Raw genomic sequence first — 23938 nt, forward strand, 5'->3', positions numbered from 1 at the left:
CGAATGAAAATGTTTCTCAGAGGGGGAAAAACAGCAGGAAATTATTATTATCAGTAGTAGTGTTACTATTAGTATTATGTTAGATTATTATTATGATTAAAAACAGCTGAAAAAATGCTTAATCTTTCTGGTCATTATCCAGAGAGTGGAAAAACTTGCTATTTGCTTTATGAAAACCTGGGACTTGACTTAGACTCTGTCGAGGACATAAAACCTGATTTGCGACTTGCTCTGACAGACCTGATTGGGACTGTCCTCTCTCTGTGGGACGGACGAGGGCAGAACAGTGACCAGGGAATCGTCCATGGTCACAGGGTCAATTGGCGAAGCTTCCTGGTGCTGTGGGAACATCTTGCTTTCTCTTCTCTGACATGACAAGCTTCTTAATACAGTGTCAGTGCTCGTACAGACCATGGGAATCGATGTGAGGTCCAGGACCACTAGAAACCACTCTGCTGTTTCACATTCTTCTCAAAGACGGGGACTAGAGCTTTTCAAGTGGCGGCCCTTTCACATAACGGTCCCATCAGTCTGGGCAGTTTTATTAAAGTTACGAATACACAGAGAGCTAGCCAGAATACATATTTTATTAGGCAGAGAAAATACTGTTCAGAAGAAGGGAAACACCAAAAATAAATTTCTGTCATACATCGATTCCTCTCATATTGGCGTAGGACGGTCACTAGTACAGCAAAGAGAAACTAAACATCGTCAATCTACGTGTGGACCAGCTCCTGGTTGGATGGAAACCGAAGCAGAGCGTGATGTCCTTCTGTGAGCACGAACTGAGGCAGCTCTTCAGTCGCCACACGATGGAAACACAGAGCGACGACGAGAGAGGCAGGCGGCGCTGTAGTGTGGAGCGAGTTCTCCTCCTCCTGCGCTTGTGACGGGCAAATCAGCAAAAACATGAGGTGTCGAGAGTGAGAAGGTGTTTAGATGCACGGAGGAGAGAGGTTGAACGAAGAGTAAGATGAGCTCGGAGAGGGGCCTTGGCACAGCCGAGCGATTCAAGCCTCCTGACAGAGGCAGAGAGGGAAGGCAGCGGGAGTCGGCTTTTTTGGCAGCTTGCTCTTACCGGAGCTCGGTGGACCGGCTGGGGGCAGATGGGGCCATTTTTTATCTCCCCTCCTCATGTGAAACCGGAGCAACAACAAGGTGGAAAAACCCTGCTTTTGACTCCTAACACACACACACACACACGGTACATGCACACGAAAGCACACACACACACACACACCCACCCAGCCCCTTCAGACGTTCAACGTGACACAATCGGACTAGTACACAAACATGCAGACTTATACAAAGGCAGAACTTTACAAAGTCATGCAGATGGAATGTTTTGATATTCCTGTCGCTGAGTCTGACTCAAGCAAGTTGGTCCGGCCGGCCTGACGTCTATTTTTCATTTTTTTGGGGAACTATTCTGCAGTTGAGTCCGTGTGTGTGTGTGCTCGTGGAAAATCTAACCACATCAGTCTCTGTGATAGGAAAATAAAAGGGGGTTGAAGTTTGAATATGAGTACGTCAGAAACTCATCTATTTTAAAATTCTACATGAGAACCTGTCCCTGTTTCTAAAGGAGGAGGTAGCCTGATTCACAAGACTTCAAATATCTTCAAATAACTTCTCAAAATGTTCTTTTGAACGCACGGGAGAGGGCATCCTGAGTACCGCAGCTTTAGAGATGAGTATTTAATGTTGACTCTTTGAGGAATAGTTTGACATTTTAGGAAATATGCGCATTCATGTTGATGTTGAGGAGATTAAACCCACTTTTATAAATTGGTAAATATAAGGTTGCAGCCTGCAGCTATTAGGAATAATCATTAGGGAATAATCTCACAGATTAACACTCAACATGTTTGTTTCTGTTTAATCCAGCACTTCTTATCCAAGGGTGCTTGTACTTGTACTTAATGTTTCCCATCAAACACAGTCAGTCTAGCTGTTTCCATCTATTTCCAGTCCTAAGCTAATTGGCTGCAGCTGCACACTCCAACCTTCATTTCTAACTTATTATTAAACTCAGCTGATTCCCCAAAATATGAAACTATTCCTTTTAACAGCATCCAAACTGAAAGATTTACAATTAACACACTTGTCGTTGATTAAAAGTAATTTTCTTCGACAGTCAAATCACAAAATATTCCACTGAATTCCACTTTAAATAACTACGATGGTTGTGTTGGTGGAGAGCATCAGTGCACCTGAGCTCAGCAGAGGAGTCGGTATGAATATATAGAATAATAATAAAGAATGATTAGACCCACAGAGGTCGGATCGGCTCGTAACTTCAGGCCATCGTCCGCTCTGGGAACTAAACTAATTTAAGAGATAATCATGGTGAATGTCTCAATTCTACAAACACGATGATGTAAACTCAAGGGCGACGGCGGCGGTCGGCGAATGCTCGTCCGTGCTCGGGCAGCGTGAGGCACTGTCGTCAGATGGTCCAGACAAAAAAAGAAACAGAAATATGGCATCGTGCCACGTTGCTGCGACCGGTCAGGACTCGAGGAAGCGATCGCCGCCGCTGGAGTCGGACTCACAGGTTCTCATTGGTGTCGTGTTGGCACTGGCTGTCGATGGACGGGTCGAGGAAGGGCAGCTCCTCGCCACATCCCTGCAGCTTCAGGACCCGGCTGCTCAGGTCCAAGCAGCACTGAGAGAGGAAACATAATTTTTAGCTTTTTGGCTTCACTTTTAAGCAGCCGGCACGTCATCTGTCTTTTTATTCCATGGCATTAATTCTAATTCAAGTTCTAATAATAATTTTAAAGTTAAAGCTAAGTGCAGGAGCTTCGTAGGAAAATGTTTATCGTACATTACAACACCCTTTAGGGCTAATTTACTAAATGAGCACTCAGGTTAATTTCTTATCCTCCACTCAACTCACTCTAATTAACATGAGCATGTGCAACACTGGAATTAAAGAGAGCAGTAACTTCAGATTGTCTCTTCGGGGGATTTAAATTGCATTTCTCAAACGTGCAGATTGAAAATTTGTCGTCACGGGATGTCCTCGATTCAATCTTATCTGGGTTCTACCGGCACAGCAGGCTGCAGATGGAAGGTAGCACTCCCCAGCCTTTGTCTTAGATAACAACACTTACAGTCCATCTATTTCTAAGAGTTTGTGCTTGTGCCTCTATCGTCTGCCATTAAATCACCATTTTTCTATTAGCATTTATTTTTCCAGGCCATGTGTATATTCTGGAGTAGCTCTTTTCTTGAACGTACCAAAACCCACATCATAAAGACAACATATTAGCAAAGCAAATGAGAAACTTACTTTGAGTTCCAGCAGAGTCTGAAGACCGAGGCACAGCTCGAACGCCTCGTCCTCTGAAAGCGAGGAAAAGAAGAAAGATTAGAGCAGAAGCTGAGGAAAGAAAGAAAGAAACAGAATCGCTCTGGTTCCCATTCATCCACACCCTCCGTGGGAACATGCATACATTAGCCTCGAAACCAGGTTAAACCATCCACACAACTAAATTATTCCCTCTTGTACCAACAAGCCCTGATAAGCACATGTACGTGCGAGGACGTGTGTGAGTTCTGTGGCGTCAAAGTGAGAGCTTCGGATCCGGGCGCCGGGTTTAGACGTGGAATTAAAGTCATTACTCACTGGTGAGGAGGTTAAGGAGAAGGTCCGGACACAAAGTGCAACATGAATAATCACGTGTGTGATTTTGTTTTGTCTTTGTGAGCAGAACTCGTCCTTTAAGTCGTCAGGATGAATATTCACTGAAGGACATTTTGGAAAATGAACTGTAATTTTACGTTGAAGCCGAGTTAGATGAGAACTTTAATATAATGTTCTCATGAAACTATGTTAGTATAAGAAATAGAAACATGGGGGGAAAGAGCTTGGATCTGGATAGACTGAGTCAAAGTGTCTCCAGTTACACAAGGAAACGAGACGTTCGTGATGATCGACAGTCGGAGCACAGAGAATAAGAAAAGACATTTAGGATGTTGTTAAGCAGTTATTGTGTTTAGTAACACAACTGAAAGACGCTCCTGGCATCAACAAAGCTGTTACAACATACAGGAGCTGTTGTGATTGGACGTTAGATTCCAGACCTGATTTATTATCCAATCAGGCTCTGATAAGCACTTCTCTCCTGCTGCTGCTGCGCTGCCTTCATGGTTCTCACTGGTCTAATCAAATCTGATATCCTGACACATCTCCAATCGTTAGTCTTTAAAGTGTTTGCTTTTTTTTTGTCTAGACAAGAAAAACAGAAGACTAAATTGTGTGAACCTCAAAATCAAGTAAGAAAAACATTTAAAAAGAAAACAGTGATCAGTCAGTTGAAGGAAAGTGTCCTTAAAAGGAAATCAGCAGCCCGAGACAAAAATAAACTGTGGTTTTCACATCCAGAGAAGGAAAGTGATGCAAAGAGACTCAGATAAAGCAAGTTCCTGCTCATGCTTTGGACTTTTATAGCTTACAGCAGTTTATCTGCGGTTTTAAACAAGTTCCTGAATAGATTTTATATCATAAAAATCTAAAAATGAATGTGAATCAAACTAAATTCCTCTGTATTCAGTTCTTGGATTTTCTTCTCATGATGTTTGTTGGCAAATGGTTTGTTTTGGATATAAATATCCAAAGGTGCCCACAGGATGAATCCCCACGACTTTGATGATCTCCTGATTTAAATTTAGCGCCACCAGCAGGTCACAGTTTTCACTTACAGAGTGAAATGTCTAGTAGATGGATTGGAACTAGATTTAGTCCACGTGCTCATGGCTGCCAGACGAGAAATACTTCTGACTTCTGAGAATCGGTGCCTCATCACTCGGTCATGATTTAATGAATCATTCCTCCCAGTGTGATCTTATATTCTCACCTTTGACGTAAGCTGAACACTGGAGCGTCTGTCGGCCCAGCTGCAGCTGCAGAGCCGTCACTGAGCTGCTCAACCCACAGAGCGAACCGTCCTGAATGGGCACCAACCTGATGACACACAGAAATATACACAGGCACATAAAACGATATCTGCAATCGTTTTAATACTTCTGGGGTCTTTTCATTTGATGAGATTCAGTATTTCCCAGAAAATATAAAGTTCCTCTTCTCGATCCCTTTGTCCTTTGTGCCGCTGAGAATTGATTAGCCCTGATTCTGAAGACTATTATTGTAGCTTCTGTATTCACCTGTTTCCTTTAGAGCTCATTTGAAATTAGGGCGAGAACAAAATGTCTCATCCTTTTCACACTCTGATCTGACGACGGAGCTTTATTAGGCATTTAAATGTCTCTTCTTAGAGATGAAGGTGAATTCAGGTCTTTAAGCATCTGGGAAAAAACCTCAAATAAAAGTCTATAAGCTGCGAAGATCCAGTTTCTCCTCAAACCTTTTTTTAATCCATTTCTTTTTCTGTTGAATTGTCTTGTTTTTATACTCTGGTCTAACGTACTAATAGATAATAGATAGCAGGTTATGTGTGTGTTTGCCATAGAAGGTGTTTCTTACCCCAGCCTCTGGCAGCAGGAGGTGGAGATGTGGTTGTGTTGAATGCCGGTGTTGATGGATGCGTTGACTTCGCTCTCGCAGCACTGTGGGGAACACAGAGGGGATTTCGGTGTCACAGGGGGAGTTTTCCACTTCGGTCTGGCACCACCGCACGTGTGGAAAAACATCATTCACTTACTGCACACCAACACAACACTGGGGAGCCGTTTAAAAACCACTGATCTCTTTTTCTTTTTGGAATTAATCCACTTTGTGAAACTGCCAAACCCCCAAAAAACTGTCCAATTCAACGCTTAATCAACTTTGCGCCAACAAAACAAAACTCCCATTGGACGAGTATTTCCCGGCAAGCTCCTGTTTCGGCTCTCGTCTTCGAGTCAAAACGTTATTTCTGTATTGATTCTGCCCTGGAGGTTTGAATCAGTCGATGCTGCAGGTGTTTGGTTGAGCAGCACAACACTTAATATTCCAGTTAAATATAAACCAGCGAGGGTTTTCCATCGCCGATCACGGGTTGTTTTTCGGGATTGTTTCTGCTGATGTGTCAAGTTCGTGTTGCTGACTCCGTTTCCCAACAGGATTCACTCCTTACTTTAGTGCACTTTGATTTCTCAGAGTTAATGATCTCGCAGGCAGCACCAGAGCGTGAGATATCGACCGCGTGAGTCACTCTGTACGTCCACATTTAACTCGCCAGTCCAACAAACATTTCCACGCACTGGAGAGAGAAATGCATATGTGATCTGATTTATGAATAATCACAACTGCAGTGGGACTCATGTCTTTAAAGGGGCTGTCGTCAATATTGTGTGATTAAAAAGTCACGAGGAATCAGCTCTACAAAGCATTTTAGCGTCTTGCAGCTCTTTGTTTTGGTTTTCAAACCTGCAGCTTTTCTGTTTTTGGTTCAATCTCTGTGTCTGTGCAGCGTCATGTCTGTGCATTAACTGAATGTGAAGCCAGGAGACAGGTAGCATGTCTTATCTTAGAGGACAGACGCAGGGAAACAACTACCTTGTCTCTGTCTGTAGTATATTATTCTAATCTAAGCCAAAAGCTCGCCGCAAGTGTTTCATATCTCAAGTACAGACATCAAACTCTATCTCTCTGTAGAAAAAGCAAATACATGTGTTTATTATTCTTAAATTTCTCCGGGACTCAAGTTAGATTATTACAGTTGAAATGCTAACAGGCTGTTTGTCCTAGTTTCCACTGACACGTCTCTTCTTCTTCTTCTGCTGCGTCTGCCGGCTGCTCGGCTGCCCGCCGGGCGCTTCACGTCACAAAGACACGGCTCAGCCTCTGTGCAGCAGAGGTTCATGGGAAACTCGTGTCTGCAGCCGTCTCTACTCAGCGTCCTCTTGGCTGACGTCGTGCGACATGTACACAAGCAGGAAGCATGTTGTGGGGGAAATAAATACAGGAAGCATGAGGAATGTATGCAGAACATATGGTCGCTCTGCATGTGAGATAAGCAGCTCGCACCGACCCCCCCCACTGTTAACTGCCTCTTAGAACATGCATGGATTTTTCCACTATTGAATAAATGTACAGCTACTTTAAGGTCTTTTGTTGCTAAGTACTGTCAGATAAACTACAACCGCAGCAGCTCCAATGTTCTTACAGTTTAAATTATGTATTTGGGGATATAATCATGTAATTGTTACAGTATTTCTATGCAGGATTCGATTGTCAAATAGGAATATTTTCTTGTTTTATATCTTATATAACATAGTTGACTGGTAGGATGTAGGTTCAAAACTGTTGGTCGGGCAAATTGAGGCGTTTGAATGAAAGAGGTGACGTGAGGTTTCCAGAATGTATTGATCATATATCATTAATGCTTGGTAGCTGCAGTGTAAATAGATATAAGTCGGATTCAGTGGACTTATGGAATACATAAATACACTGAAGCCTCAAAATCACACAGAAATGTTTATAGACCTCTGCCATGGAGTGTGATTGAGACTGATTTCCAACTCTTTTTGTTCAAATCAGACTTGACGTCAACTGTATATCTTTCTCTGTCATGTCATCGCCCTAATAAATCGATATCTTAACCTGAGGGTATTCCCCCCCCCCTTTGGAAATGAAGCACCAACAGTTTTCCATGAGCCGTGTTTTGATCCTCAGTCTCTGAGCAGACCGAGCTGAGCCCTCTTTGTCCTCACAGACACTCCGGCTTATCAGCAGGCCCACAAACCTGCTCCTTTGTCTCAGTCCCTGCGGTGCACAAAAAAAATCTCTCTCTCTCTCTCTCTCTCTCTCCGTGAAGTTTAAAAATAGCAGCAGAATGAGTAACTGAGGAACACTTTGCATTTAACAAGTTGATGATAAAACCGAGCAAAGTACAATGAGTAATAGGGGGGGGGGGGAGCTGAATCTACTAGAAACATGGACCATGTTCATTTTAAACACACTCAGTATTCATAGAGGTGGTGGAGGGATTATTAGTGGTTCAGGAAGACGTGACCATATCACACAAACTGTGGTTTCACTGCACTGGCTTGTCCCTCGTGGCCACAGATTCTGTGGAACGTCCAGATTGGTGGAGGATGTGTGTCCAAGGGGACCTTTGTCTGAATGAAGGCTTTAAATGATGAGTTATATGAGCAGAGTGCTGCAGTTTCTGTATCGTTTTCAGCACATTTCACGCGACGCAGTACCTTGCACTGAACCACCAGAGCTGTGAGGAGGGTCGACCTCTCCGTGACCTCGCCCTTCTCGGCCGTGGGCCTGGCTCCGGCCTCGCTGCTGTCCTCCTCCTCCTCGTCCGACCGGAGGCTCCTCTCGCTCTCCTCCAGAGACTCCCTCTCCTCTGTGGAGTCGTCGGCCGTGCTCTCGCTCTTCTCCTCGGCGTCGGCGGGCCCGTCCTTGCTGTCGGCCAGCGGGGAGCGGATCCTGCCGCTGGTGTCCCAGGCCTCGCCCCTGAGCCGTGTGATGTTTCCCTCCATCAGGCGACGCTGCACGATGCTGTGAGGTTGCTACAGAGGGGAGATAATAAGATAATCAATGAGAGATGTGAGGTTTTCTCAGGGAACAGATGCCGATCTTGTCTGTGTTTGGTAGAGGCTGATATTGATCACAGTAATTCACTTAGGATGCTTGTGCAAACGTGATACTTTGAATGTCAGGGTTGAAACAAGACATTTGAGGACCAGCTTGGCCAGTTCATCTTGGTCAGTGGGTGTTTTCTACTGATTCCTGATGTCTGTTTGACCAAATGACTAAAGGCCGATCAAATGATGATCAGACGATTATTCGTATAATGCAAATTATATGTAATTGCAGCTGTACTCATAGTCTTGGCTTTCAACTGTTATTGAATAGAGTCAATATGTGTTGAAGGACAGGCAGCGTCTCCCTGCCCTGGTGTAAAGATAAATATTTAAAGTTATATATTACCCTGACAGACTGTTGCAGATAACAAGTGACGCACTATGATCTAAGTTTCATTTAATCAAGCAAAGAAAAAAAAAGATTTGTAGGTCACAGTGTAAGAAAAATGTCAGCTTAACTCTTTTGGGGGCTTGAGATTATCACCACGGAGACGAGGGGAGGAATCAAAATGCTGTTCTGATCCTATAGGAGCCGAACGACACTGTTAAGATTATAAACTGAAGGGAAATATTGCCAACGGATGCATTTGTTCGGATATATTGGGAATTTAAAGACTGGTATTGAGTCTATAAGCAAGAAATATGTCTCTGTTTATTGAATGAACAGTATATACACGTGATGTAGTTAATAAAGTAGGCGTCGGATGAATTAGGTCTGTTTTCTGCTCAATTAAGCAGAAGAAGCAGCAGCTGACGTGTGAGTGATGCAGTTTGTAGCTGGAAAGCTGCGACATAAGGATTCATATGGATATAAATAATCTGTTAAGATAATATGTCAGCGTATAGATAGAGTCAGGAATGAGATAATCTGTGTTTCTTAAATGACGTTCAGTGATTTTATCTCATAAATTGTTATACTAGTAATGATTCTCGCTCCCTTCAGGCTGCAGGTTTTACAGTCTGGCACCTTTATTATTAAAATTCTAACACTGGGCTTTAGTGTAAATCCAGCCTACACACACACACACACACACACACACACACACACACACACACACACACACACACACACACACACACAAAACTAAATGTATTAACACTTTAGATCATCAGTTTTAGATGAGAGCTTCACTTGTGTAAGATTGTGTTAAAACGCTTTCTTGACAAGTTATAGGAGCGAATTTTAACACGCCATATTTTAATTATAGAATTTAAGACTTCATAGTTCTGCCATTATCATGTCATGAAAAAAAACTATTCTCAGGATATGTTAAGGAGCAGTTGACTTTTTAAAAACACACAGATTTGACAAAGTGTTTTTACAGCTAAAGAAACCACTTTTTTAAAAAACAATACCGTCTAATATTCACGACATATATCTAATGTTCGCTTGTTGTCACCGCTGTTTCAGAACAACATGTGGCCGGTGGCTGTGGTGGCCGTTCTCTCTGGAAACATATAACACAGCAGATCATATTTAGGCCGCCTGTTCCTCCCTAATCACATTGCTGCTCCACCAGAGTCTGCGTTCAGACAGAGCAGGTCAGCCATCACCGGCAGAGTCACTGCGTTAACACCGAGCAGGTGCTTTCCTCTCAAGGTTCCTCCCAACACAGGAATCACCAGGATGTTGAAGAGATATTTAACAAGCATGTACCACGGAAAAAACAGCAGATCAGTTTGTAAATATAACAGTAAAATGCTATTAATTATTATTATTATCCAGAGCAACTGACTCGTACATTTTGCCTTCTCAGGAAACATGTCAGTACTTCGATGCAGGTCTGAAAGCGGCTCACGCTTCATCTCGCAGCAGTTGTGTCTTCACCAAATTAAATGTGACCCTCTCCTCTGAGGCGCTGGAACAACCGGCCGGATGGTTTACCGGCCAACTCCGGCATCCGAAGGGCTGTAAAGCCACAGTTTGAGTATCCTGGGGGCGAATGCCAGTCTCATAAAGGGACAATCCCATCTGCCCACCTGTTGCTTTCTTAATACGATCAACAGGCTGCCTGCGCCTGCAGTCTGACACGTTTATAGAAATTGGTTTGTCCACCTACTTCACATTGTTCCCCGGCTGTGGAAAACAAACCTTGAAACGCAGCTGATGAAGCTACTGTTGTTTTAAGCGATGGCACAAACTGAAGAGCTCTTTCCTGGTGATTCTGTGCCGTGTGTTTTACCGTCGATGTCGTCTGAGCAGCGTAAAATGTGCCGTTATCTTGTGAGCCCCTCCTCACTTCTCAGAGTGTGAAATTGCAGCTGAATTGAGATATAGTTGAGCGCTCTGGACGTGTGATTTGTTTTTAGACGACACATTCTGGATGATAGCGTGGTGTCAAATCAAAAAGTCTAATATGCTACGTTTTCATTTTCTAAAAGCCCAAGATTCTTTGGACTTCAGGCGTATCTGTAGCAGGGTTAATGCTTTTCCAAACGAATATATCGTTGTGTGGATGTAGCTAAAGACAACGGCTGATTCCAAACTCTGACCTTCTGGTGTCTACACGTGCCAGTTCCATCCAGCCGTCGCCATCGTCTACCTACGACCCCCATTGAGCTCAAGAGATTGAAAACAACATCCACGCCTTGCGATTCTGTTCCCTGTTTAGTTTTAGTTTTGTCCTTTCCACACTACTGCTCATTAAATGATCTTCTGCTCTATTAAACACGTGCGCAGCGATGCTAGATTCTGCTGATAGAAATATATATTCCTGGCTGGAATGAGAATGAAGACGATTTCACGGACGGGGGAAGCAAGACGAGGAGGAGGAGGAGGAGAAAAAATATAGCGAGAGAAGAATAAATAAGACAAAAAGGCATCAGCGCCCGAGAGACCTGGGATGTATAACCTCACAGTGGTTGTAATAATATCTCCTCATGCCTGGTCATGTCTTTAGTGTCCCTGGCCTTGCTCTGTGGTATCTGCCATTATGTTTTAATGGCACCTGGTATTACTCATCCATCTGTGGATCTGAAGCTCCATCCGACACCTCCACAGGTTGTCGGGGCGTCAAGGAGCCCGTCAGGTCAACGAGCTTTTCTTTGCTTTTTTTGGAAAAGAATGAAGTAGAAAGAGGATTTAGGTTTCTAGATTTCTGTAGATTGTTCACAGGTCTCTCTCTCTCTCTCTCTCTCTCTCTCTCTCTCTTCTTCTTTTGGCTGCAAAACAACTGCACTTCAAACCACAGTAATCTCCCACCCCGTGTCACTGGGCTCGATTGAGCCCATTTGTTCCTCTCCGAGCTCCAGCTGTGGCAGAGTAGTGCTTAGCTGAGTTATAAACAGACTGAGGATGGCCTCTTCCTCTCTCCTCTTCTCATCCCTCCTTCTCTTCTCATCGTTTTTTGTCCATTTCCTTCCTTTATCGTGTCTCTTTGGTTCTTTAGTTTCCTTTTCCCTGCGTTTCCTCTCATTGTTTCCTTCCATTCTTTCTCATTTTGTTTATTTCCTTACCTTCATGTCTTGTCTTCTTTACCTCTCACCACATCCTTTCCTCTACTCTCCCTCTTTCCTTTTTGCTTCATCCTTTATTTCCTCACTTTCTTTTATTTCTTCCTCTCCTCTTCTCTTTTCCTTTATATCCTCTATTTCTTTCTTCAAATATTCCCTTTCTCCTCTTTTCCTTGTTCCTCTCCTCACTTTCTTCTTCATTTCTTCCCTTCCATCCTCGTCCCCTTTCCTTTATATCCTTCACTTCTTTACCAATACATTTGCTTTATCTTCTTTTCCTCACTTTTCTCCATCACCATTTACTTCCTCCTTTCCTCTACACCTCCTATTCTCTTTCACCTTCCCTTCAGATCCTTACATCATATATCATATCCTTCTGTCCTCATATATTTCCTCTTATTTCCCTTGTTCCTCTCCTCTTCCTTCTGTCATTGCCTCTCATTTCTTCCTCTCCCCTCCCCCCTTTCCTTTTCATTTTCTGTTCCTATCTCTCCTCTCCTCCTGTCTTTCGTTGCATCAATAGAAGAAAGTCATTCTTCCTTTCATTGATTCCGTTCTTTAAACGTGAACCAACCCAAACCCTGAGAGTGATGTTAATCCTGAAGTAATCTCACCATTCGAACCAGTCAAATTCAATCAGCCTGGGAAGATGAAGATGTTTCTCTCCGTGTGTTCACATCATCCGACCTCTTTTCCACTCGAGCACTCTCTGGATACATTATTCATTTATTCACAGTAATTATTCTCATTTAAAGAGGATGCAAGTGTTGACAATTCAAGTTATACAATGGGATTCAGCATAAGCAAACCTGATTATTAAGTCTGGTGGCATATTTCACAATGTTGTATGAAGTACAGGGGTGAAAACGTAACCTCCTTGGCTGAGGTAATTATGTCAACAGGTCGGAGGAGAGAAGGAGGAGAAGCTCAGGGATTTGATTAATCTCTCTCCTCCGTGCTCTCATCGGACTGCAGGGGAGCGAAATCTGACTGACAGTGATGAACACAATCATTTCAACCATTATTATTCTCGCCCTGCGTCCTCTGACGGTTGACGTCTGCTCCTGCCGAGCGCCGACTGCTCTGGGATCAGCTCCAGAGCAAATCGTGTTAGCGACGGCGAGCTGGCAGGTGGCGTTTAGGTGTTGCAGCATTGCCCCCCCCCACTGTGTTTTTACATTTCAGGGGTGAACACTGTTGTACTTTGTCTTGGGGGAGTTGAAGTCGGGTTGCAGAGCGAGCGGCACGAGGCAGGGAGACACCGTGGGAGGTCAATTACACTAAGATTGAGGCTTTTGTGCTAATTTAAAACTCTTAGCGTCCTATTGCGACGATTTGCGTCAGACCTCGGTCAAACCTGGACGCCGCTACCTCACAAGCGTATTTTTAGATTCAGTGTGATGCGCTCGCTTTGCTGGGCGGTGTGGCTCAGGAGGTAGAGCCTTCATTAGGTAATTGGATGAGTGTTTGGTTGTCTGACACTGAGCCGCTTGTCGATACTCACTGCACCTTGTAAAGCTCAGAGTGGTTGATAGACTGCTGAAGTCAATTTAGATGCCATAGCTTGTATTGAACCAGAAGACGACTCCCATGTACTTGTGTATTTTACCTTCTTGCCTTAGAATCCTCACATTTTTCAGTTCTCTTCCGTATTTAAATGATCCAGTGATAGTTGCCTGTACGCCCTGCAAACAGGAACCGCTAATAGCTCACTCCGCATCCTTTTTAATGGTCCCGCAACAAAACCAGATCCAAGGCATCATGGGAAATTTAGCTCCAACACTTACAGGATGAGGAGCCAATCCCTCACGGCAAAATACCATTGATTTAAACGTTTTATTTTATGAGATTGCTCAGTGAGACGGTCCCCACAGTGTCACACTTTTAAAAACCCCATCATAACGTGCACATGCCGCGAGGCCAAACGTGTGGAAACGCTCTGAATTAATCATCGCGCGAGACAAGTTCCTTCCCTCGTGACAGATCTCGATATTGCGACACATCTCTCGCCTCGTTCCAGTGACGGCTTGTTAACAAGTTAGCATCAATCACACGACCTCCTGGTGGATTTATTGTGGTGAAATCTAATGAAGACGGCAGGCGGCCGCGTCCCATGAAGAATTTATCTGTTATCTGCACAATTCAACCTCCTTGTGGAAGCAGCTGGGGTGGAACTGGCGTCGCCGAGGTGAAATCTGTTTGTTCAGTTTTCACAGCAGTCGGTGATTCTGGACGATGTCGTTGTGAATATTTATGACTGCTGATTGTTTAGATTTCTCACTACGGGTTTCTGATGCTCAACAGGGGAAATCTTCATCGTTTTCTTTTGAGTGCGAGACTCAGCAGTCAACCGAGCATCTAACTAAGTAGATAAGTATTTGAAATGATTGCATTAACTCGTAAAGAGCCAGTGGAGCCAAACATCCTTTTTGAGGAAGCGTTTCAGCGCAGACGGAGGTCGAGCTCGTCTAACAGGCGACACTCAGAGCTAAATCATTTCCAGCTTCTTATAACTTGGAGTTGTTGATGTTTACTTTGCAAATGCAGCGTTCAGGTGCACTGCAACACTTTCCTGCTGCTAGAAATATCAACTAGAAATCCAAATTGTGTATTACTCCACCTTTGTGTGTGTGTTGCTTTTACTAATAATTGCAGCGCTCTGTTGTTTTGGAAAATTACATACAACCAACAAGATGTCACTCCTGCTCTACCCTGGCACTGCTCGCATGTTTACTGCTGAACATGTATGATTTATTTAATCTTTTTCTTGTCTTTTCATTTTGCATTTCAAACGCTTCAGTAGGAATTGATTGAAAATTGCATTTGCTGTTTTGACTCTGTGACTTCGAGGTTGTTTCTTCTTCCCTGTCTGATCCTCCTCCAGACAGAAACTGCTCTGAACACAGTTGGTGCAGCATCAGTGTGTAAAAATAGAACAGTAGCACAAAAATAGTCCAGTTTTTCTTCCATATCCATGTAGGTTTTTGCATTGAAACCCTTTTTGATGAAAGCTCGTGTTGGAATAAGAAAACACGAGAGGCTGATAAACAAGCTTTTCCTCTGCTGCACCAGATAGTGAGCTGCACCTCACTTTTCACGGACAGCTGTGTTCTGCGCTTCAGTCGTTATCTTCTCTGAGTAGCAGCAGACAACACGGCAACAGAAGAGGCATCGTGACCCTCACCTCCGTGATACTAACGGCCCCTTGAGAGCCTCCTGCTACAAACACATTGGAGGAGCTGGAAAGTGTTAAGAGACGGACATTGTTGGTTTTGTTACCTCCGCCAATGAAGTTATGTATATATACGTGCCATTTAGGATTTCTTTATGGGATTTGTTCGCCATAAAGAAGAACCCCAGCCTTCACGCTTCAATGGAACATCAATCGAAAGGATTTTTACTATTTCTCGTCTTAGAAAATGGTAAAATTCGAGGTTAAAACTTGTCGACTGGCTCAGAGACACTGTTCCTTTGTGTCTCTTCTGTTATTATACTGATGTGATTTCTGTGGTGACCCCTGAACACTGACCAGTCCAGACCAGTCCTCTGCGGCTCAGACAGGACGACAATGTTTGACGCCAGCACTCTTCTTCATCCTCCTCCTCCTCCTCCTCCTCCTACTCATTCTCTCTGCCTCTTTCAGTTTCTTTTTCTCCGTGCTTTTCCTTCTGCGAGTCAGATTAGAGGTTAATTGCCGTGTGGACTAATTACCAGACTGCAACAGACTCCTCTCCGTCACTCAGCCGGTCACGTGAGCCCTGTAATGCCCTGTTTCTCGTTCTGAGGGGACGTCCCCGGTGGCTGACTTCCTGTCGCACCCACCAGGAAGCTCCGGCAGCTTCACATCTGCTTCCTGCCTTCCAGTCATCTGCCACTTTATTCTCCTTTAACATCTCTGCCCATCTTTTCACTGTAGGTCCTGAAACCCTCCATGAAATACAATTTGCAGATAAAAACCTCCACTCGCTCATTTTATTTCATCACGGGAGATAAAACGACAGATGCCGTCTCCAGCGGCGCCGAGAGGATATTTAATGATTTGATCCGACAGTAATGAGCTCATTAAATATTTATCAGAAGGTTTTTAGATTTCCACTGTGTCCCCTAATGTTTACATGTCATCACGTTAGTGCTGAAAACAAACTGATTAACAGGGATGGATTTTGTAAAATCAATTTGATCCAATATCTAATCTTTAATCAATCGTTGCAGTTGCACCTTGTTCAAGTCTGAGCTAAATGCTATGATTATGTAATAGTTGCTTGTTATGAGTGGTTCAATTAGACTTTAAACTTAAATTTTACTATGAGAATAAATAATGTTATAATGATGATCCTGTAAGTGGGAAGAGATTTTTCTTTTTCTTGCTCATTTGTGTTGCACGTGTAATTTGAAATTTGAAGGAATTTAATTTCCAAGCAAGTTATGCAACATTGGTGTCTGATCAAGTAAATTTACATCAATTCTGAACTGAAGAAATTCAAAAATGGAAAATTATTCCATTTAAAAAGTGTAATGTGGATATTTTGGAAATCTGGACTTTAAGTTTTTAAGAGTATTAATTCCATGAATCATCCAAACAACTTTCAAAACTACTCAATATTGAATCACTTCAGTAAATTGATTAATCAACAACAATTTCACACTTCAGCTCTGAAATAAAAATCCAAACACCTCAACGTACGTTACTAACACGTCTCCCCCTCCCTTGCCTCCAGCCTCAGTATCATTGTGTCTTCTCCCCTCTCCTCTTGTTGGGGTTGTTGTCTGTTTTCTCAGGGTATTTTTAGCCTCCTGTCTTCCCACACAGCAGCAAGGCAGCAGCTGAGCCGCCCCTCCACAGCTCCAGATGACACTAACCTCTCTCTAATGATAAAGCCGGCATCTCAACCCGATTTAACGCGGCTCGTTTCGGAGGGAGGAGGCGAAACCGTCGAGAGGCCGACGATGAGCAGCGAGTTGCATTGTTGTGTTTTGCTCTTGACTTTGAAGTGCGGCTCTGCCTTCTGGGGGGAAATAAACAGGCGAGTTGGACGAGTGAATCAGGATGCACGAGAATGTGAAAACCTCTTCCAGGATTAGACACACACTGCACCATCTGCTCGTGTAAATTCATGACTTGTTGAAAAGGGACAAGGAGATCAGCAAGTCCACAGAATCCACGTTTCTCCACACTGTTTTTTCGGTCTTAGAAATGTCTTTTAAACGGCTGACGGGGGGGGTTTCAGCCGAAATTGGACAAAATGTTCAGCAACCCACTGATTGAAGTTGTATTTAATGCTCACAGCGAATGCACCGCTCACTTGTAATGCTCCTCCTATGCCACAGTCTCTACCTTCAAGCCCAGTTCTGTAGCTTTTGATCATCCTCACAAGTACCTGGAGACTCCAGTGTCTTGATTAGACAGGCCGTCACTCACACACACACACACACACACACACACACACACACACACACACACACACACACACACACACACACACTCACACACACACTCTACACACACACAGGTTTCTGATTCACTCATCTGGAAGAGAGGGACATGAGCAAATGGACAGCTGAGCTGCAGGGAGGAGAAGAAAGAGGCTTCGCAGCAGCAGACGAGGTGTGGGCAGTGGAACCGGTCCAATATGAGATTTCTGAGGGCACACATTATGTCTATGTGTGTGTTTGATTAACGAAAATTTCTCAGATTTTTTATTTGCACATGACAGAAAAGCCTTTCCTTAATGTCTACAGAGAAATCCATAAGAATTATCTGATATGTCATTTACAAAAATGCTCTAGTGCAATATTCTATGAACTGAAGAGCAACGTTTGTTATGAGTATGTGACTTTCCATTGTCACTGAGTATGGAGCTCATACCTCTGCCAATTATTACGTTGCACCGTGTTGCACACACTCATAGATATTAGTCCCCTGAGTCTGCCTGATTCTTTTAAATCAAAATCCATCAATTATTGAAAAACGTCCCTATCTCACAATGTTAAAGACAAATCCTGGATCTAAACCCTGAATCCGGATCAGCACCAGCATTTAACGGGTTCTTCCCCGACCGTCACTGCGTCCTTCCACCACGTTTCATGGAAATCAGTTCAGTTGTTTAAGTGAGAGCTTCCCCACAGAAATCATGGTATTGCACAAACTGAGCCTTGCAGCTGAAGAGACGCGTTTCTCTCCCTCGGTTGTGTGAGTGTTTACAGTAGAAAACAGTAGAAAACAGTAGAAAACAGTGAGGTTACACAGCGGTTACACAACAACTCGCTCTGCGCTGAAGCTCAGGTGCATGTAACCGGCCTCAGATGTTTCCACACAAACACACACAGATGCCGTCTCCTCCCCTATATCCTCTCCTGCTTGCTCGCTGTACATCCTCGCCCCACGTATCCTCTCTCTGCTCTGCGCTGTGTTATATAAAACAGCAGCACTCCACCGTGCATCCTCCCTGACCCCATCTCCCGCCGTCTCTCTCCTTCCCCTCCACCGCTCTAAAGCAGGAGCTGTGCATTTTGCCCTTTTCATTGCTCACTGCCTCCTTCACTCTGCAGCACAACATGGCCAAAGTGCTGCTGCTGCTGCTGCTGCTGCTGCTGCTGCTGCTGCTGCTGATGATGATGATGATGATGATGATGATGAGAGTGATGACCTCAGGCTAAAGAGCACCAAAACAAATTCACTCTTACATAATGTGGCTCCACTTCTGAATTACACAGTGGACAGGACAGGTTTTTAACAGAGGTGGATGCAGTGTGTGTGTGTGTGTGTGTGTGTGTGTGTGTGTGTGTGTGTGTGTGTGTGTGTGTGTGTGTGTGTGTGTGTGTGTGTGTGTGTGTGTGTGTGTGTGTGACTATTGATTTGAGTATTTTAAGGAAAAGCTCACTTTTTGTAACAGTATGAAACAAAATATACTAAATGCATAAAACAGTGAAGTCTCGACTCCGAACTAACGATGTTTGGGTTTTTCTCGACCATGAAGTCAATGGACTTTTCATTTGACTGAACAATTATTTGAATCTCGGCTCCATCCAGCAACAAATCATTTATATATTCGAGAAAAGCTTAATAAAAATTATCATTTACTTTTAAAAAATGGATGCCTGACATTTAAGATTTGTCCTTTGTTTAGGAAAAACGCCAGAAAACGCTCCTGGTAAACAGCAGGTTTGCTCTGAGGAACCACGTCTCTCTCTCTTTTCCTCCCGTCCGTCCACATCCCTTCATTCTGAATGATGTTGGTGTCTCTCTGCAGAGAAGTGACACAGGCATGACGGCAATTTCCTCTGTCAAGTCCCCGAAGCTCTTACCGAAAGTCCCTTGTTACAGATGCCATGCAAATCGCACCGTGCTCCCTGTGGCCACGTCGAATCACAAGCTGAATGTTAAGCTCCAAAGAATTCAAAAGAAATTTCAGGGGGGGGGAAATCTTATCATGAATTTATTTGCTTTGTTGTGTTTAGATGTTTGGTAACATTTGACTAATCTCTGCCGCCGGTAAGAGTCACAGAGATAACACGAGCTTAAAGCAGCTTTGATTTCAGCACACTGAGCTTTGAGCTAAATGCTAATGTCAGCATGTTCAGAATGGCAGCGCTAACATTTTAATGTCCACCAGGTATCATGGTTCTAATCTCAGTTTAGTTCAGAGCCCTCAAACTGCCGGAGGATCCATCTTGCATCAAACTATTTCTGTAACAGAAGGAATCTATAGACGAGGATCGTTTGATTGTCTGATTTCTCTAATCTAAAAGGTTCAGATCCCAAAACCCAAGTTTATGTCTTCACATTGTTTGATTTGTCCGACCAACAGTCAAAAGCATAAAGATATTTAATTGCTGACATGCTGATGTTTAGCAGATGTTGTTTACCATGTACTGTATAGCTGAATTTATATCGAAATTAATCATTAATAAAGTAATGAATTATTAAAATTCCAGGTATTTAAGCGCACATTGGATGAGGGAAATATTCTAGCTTGGATTTTTTGGGACCAATGCCAATATTTGGGAGTGGAAAAATACCTATACCTTTATAAATTATTCTTAGGATGTGGTTATCAAACCGTAACTATATATAAAAGTCCGTAAAATAAAAGTTTCCATATCGGAACATAAACATCAATAACAGAAATTCTTATATCGGCTTATTTTATGAGCCAATCAATAAACAGGTCTGGGTCTGATAATTAATTCTGAAGATGACATGAATGTCTCTTCAATTTCACTGTAATCCATTGAGTAGTTGTTGAGATATTCCAGTCTACAGAAGTAAATGGACTAATATTAAATAAAAACCTTCCCAGTAGCGAGAGATGTTTTTTATACCTTGAATAACATCTTATTATTGGCACACTGGCATTTCAAAATTATATGTTACTGCAGGAACGCACGGTGCATTAAGGAGGAAAGACAGACGACAGAAAACAACATCTATCATTGGATTACAAGAAATGTAAGAAGACGAGCAAGGAGGGGCGGGGGAAGGGGGGGGGGGAATGTTTTTCTGACAGCAAATGTTGGTATTAAATGTTGGCAGACGTAAATGCATCACAGAGGACTGCGAGTGCTGCTTCCCGGTGCCAGAGCGAGCGTGTGGAGGTTCTTGGAGAGCTCTGGGGGGGAGGGGGTCTGGGAAGCTGCCATCAAAGCAGAAGTGTGTCAGAGGAGAGGCAGAAAGTGTTGGGATCATTACAGGGAGTTCCTCCTGTGTGTGAGTGATGGCGTGGGTTCAGGAGGAAGAGGAGAGCGAGGAGCTACGTGAGGGATCCTGCAGCTCGGCGAGGCGTCACCACCTCTGACTCGGCCTTCGCTCCTCTGGGTGCAGAGCTCTGCATCTTTCATGAGCCTCTCAGTGACAAATTCTCTTTTTTATTTATACGGTACATTTACAGTGGGGTCGATGCATTAGTGCTAAAAGCAAATGGTGGTTAAAATCGTGCATTCGGAGTAGAATTGCTCCTTATGCACTAAGTTTCTGCAGCGTGAGCATTTGCTGTTTCTTTCTATTCTATATTGTGAACTGAGTATTTTATTTCTTTGACAAATTAAACAAGAGGCAGAGACGTCACGTGTTAGAGTGGGAGGAGCTGGACGGAGAGTTTTACCTGCACGAAGCAGGTTACGTGTGTTTGTGAACAGGATTATGCAAAAACTGCTGCACTGATTTCCATGAAGCTTTGTGAAGTGGTTGGGAAATTACCCAAAGAAGAAGCCATGGAAGTTTTGCAGCAGATCCAGATTTGTTTTTCAACATTTTCTTTGATTTCTCAGATAAATACTTGCAAATATTACACACACGTCCGTTTACTACGAATTATGTGAAAGAGTCGAAGCCACGTTGGAGCCACTTCCTCATGTGGTGTCACACGAGGTTAGAGAGAACTGAGCTAATCGAACCGCTGCAGCCTGTTGCTCATCTCTGCTACAGGCTCCAGGCCACATTAGGGACATTGGCTTAACACCAAACAGGTCAGCAGATAGAGTTGCATTGTGGGTAATGTAGGCGTCAGGTTTTAACCAAAAAGAAACAAAGGGTGGAATTAAAAAGACAAATATCTCTGTCGTCCACCCTGAGTCAAACAAATGTAGCAGTGAATCGATGGAACACTCTTCAAATATCACTTAACCACCGTGAACTGTTTCTCTCAAAGGGTTTGAAACCTTCTCACTTGAACTCAACCTTCACCACATGACCACGCACACAACAGCTTCTCCAAACAAGTCAATCACGACCTGAACACCTCATTCAGTAAATCCTCCGACGTGCACTCACCAGGTCTTTGGTTGTGCCCAGTCTCTTCAGCCCGTCCAGGGGCAGGAGGTCAGCAGAGTCCTTGTGGGAGAACTGGGTGGCCTGCTTCAGACGCCTCTGCTGGTGCAGGATGGCTTTATCCCGGATGGCGAGCTCACCTTTCTTCGCCTCGCTCATGGTCTCGGACTACAGAGCAGAGCAGTCTGCTGTGGTGCTGTGCACAGAAGCACGGAGGCTGTAAACCCTCACTCCAGCAGCAGCGGCAGCGGCAGCAGCAGAGGGATCTCTCTGCAGGAAGCTGGAGACACAGAGGATTTCTGTTTGCAGATGAGGAGGAAAAAACACAAAATGCAGCTTTTTTGCTTTGCTGTTCAGATCCTTTTCATCAGGTCCTTCCCCAAAAGCATCACCCTGCAAATGTTGCCTGTTCCACCCTGTTCTGTCCTCTCTGAAATCCTGCTGTCCTGCCCTCTGGGCTTCCTCTGCTCTCTCTCTCTCTCTCTCTGTTTACTTGTAGTCCTTTGCATGTATCTGTCTGTGCAGCTTTGGGACCTACTGTCCTCTCCTGGATGCTCCTCTCACGTAGACATGCATCCTCAACGTCAAGATCTGATCTGTCTCCCACTGAGGCTGAGTGAGGCTGTGAGTGAGGCTGTGGGGTAGGTGTGACAGAGTGTTCCCCTCCCTCAGTGCTGCCTGTCCTTGGATCTCTCTCTCTCTCTCTCTCTCTCTCTCTCTCTCTCTCTCTCTCTCTCTCTCTCCCTCTCTCTCAACCCTCCTCTCTCTGATACAGACGCATGCTCACCTCCGAATACAGACCACATTTTCTCAAATCAACAAATAAATCATCTTTAATATTTTAAACCTCAACACCACATAAAAAACACTTATCCGTTAACATAGCATCCCGTCCTCTGCATTATTCAGTCTTTAAAGTGATGCTGCATCACACACACACACTCATCATGTGTGTGTGATATATTGGTCCCTTGAGCAGAGATTGGCCTCGGCCGCCCCGCTGTGGAGGTGTGAGAGAGATCACCGTGATCTGACCCCACACAGACAATCAATCTGCACCACTGAGGGCATCCATTGATTTCCTCTGCCTCCTCATTTAGAGCAGCGGCTGTGAATTAAAAAATGTCTTCCATTTATCCATCCACTCTTAAAGAAATAGCTGCAAATGCTAATTAAATATCTGTGCTCCACATCCCTGATGATGATGACAACACATATTTGCACCTGTGATGATTCCAGATGTGGAAAGGTTTCATGTGGAACTTTTATTTGTACCAGAATGTAACGAGTAAGCGATGGTTTCAGGAGAGAGAGCTGAAAAGCAAGAGTGTTTCTATAATACGAATCTTTATTTGAATTTATTTAGGAGTCCTTGTGAAGGTGAAGTGGAAAATACAATAATAATCCTGCTGGGAAATGTAAAGTTTTAATAAGCTAGTACTGCCCCCTGCTGGTGGACGCTCCTGCACATCAGTGTTCAGAAGTGAAAGATTATCTGCGTTTAATTCAGATATTTTATAACCACAGAGGGAAAATTAAATATGACAACGTCTCTGTCGCATAAAGAGAGATTCATGTCTGCGTAAATATTCAGAAACTGTTTATCACGTTTGATGATTTCTGCAAGAGGGTATTTGTTGGAGAAGACGAAAAAATATTCTTGGGAATCCATTGTATCGTTGAAGTAATTTGATTTTTATCAGAATTCAAATATTCGCCAGTTCCAGCTTTTTAATTATGATAATATTCATCAATATACGTTATTTTGAGTTTTTAAATGTTTGTGACTGTAAATCAGATTAAACATCTCACCAAGATATTATGTTTATAAATATATTCTATATATAATTAAAAAATATATATGATATTTGATCATTTCATATATTTGGTCCATAAGTCTTAAAATCAGAACTGTGCTCAGCTTAACTCCTCGCCCTAAACTGGTGTGTAATTTGTCCACCCTCCTACAGGGGGCGACATTCTGTGGAGAGGCAGCAGGCACCCCCCACCCCCCCAGGCTCTGAGGAACACAGATCCAGATTGTTTGGGTTTTCGGTGCCAGGTTTCCCTGAGACGTGGATCAGGATGATTTACAGTAGGAGGATTTACTACAATGTTCCCGGTCACGTGGGCTGACACAAGGCAGATATTTTTGGTAAGAAGTCACAT

At 43.6% G+C, this 23938-nt stretch overlaps 1 protein-coding gene across 1 annotated transcript; it reads right to left on the reverse strand.

The window, feature by feature from the left end:
- Window positions 1–569: 569 nt before the first annotated feature.
- On the reverse strand, window positions 570–22457 carry nrip2 (nuclear receptor interacting protein 2). Its single transcript, XM_035148050.2, has 6 exons — window positions 21773–22457; window positions 8158–8475; window positions 5492–5574; window positions 4866–4972; window positions 3299–3351; window positions 570–2668 (listed from the first exon to the last, which is right to left on the reverse strand). Exons 1-6 carry the CDS (start codon window positions 21926–21928, stop codon window positions 2552–2554), a joined length of 834 nt encoding a protein of 277 aa, XP_035003941.1. The 5' UTR covers window positions 21929–22457; the 3' UTR covers window positions 570–2551.
- Window positions 22458–23938: the final 1481 nt, after the last annotated feature.

The sequence above is a fragment of the Hippoglossus stenolepis genome, chromosome 22, assembly GCF_022539355.2.
Source record: "Hippoglossus stenolepis isolate QCI-W04-F060 chromosome 22, HSTE1.2, whole genome shotgun sequence".
In the NCBI taxonomy this organism is placed as follows: domain Eukaryota; kingdom Metazoa; phylum Chordata; class Actinopteri; order Pleuronectiformes; family Pleuronectidae; genus Hippoglossus; species Hippoglossus stenolepis.

Coding starts and splice junctions, on each gene's coding strand:
- nrip2 (XM_035148050.2), bottom strand. CDS start 21,928: ATGAGCGAGGCGAAGAAAGGTGAGCTCGCCATCCGGGATAAAGCCATC. Junction 8,476..21,772: donor TGGGCACAACCAAAGACCTG/GTGAGTGCACGT, acceptor TCCCCTCTGTAG/CAACCTCACAGCATCGTGCA. Junction 2,669..3,298: donor AGACTCTGCTGGAACTCAAA/GTAAGTTTCTCA, acceptor TTCCTCTCTCAG/TGCTGCTTGGACCTGAGCAG.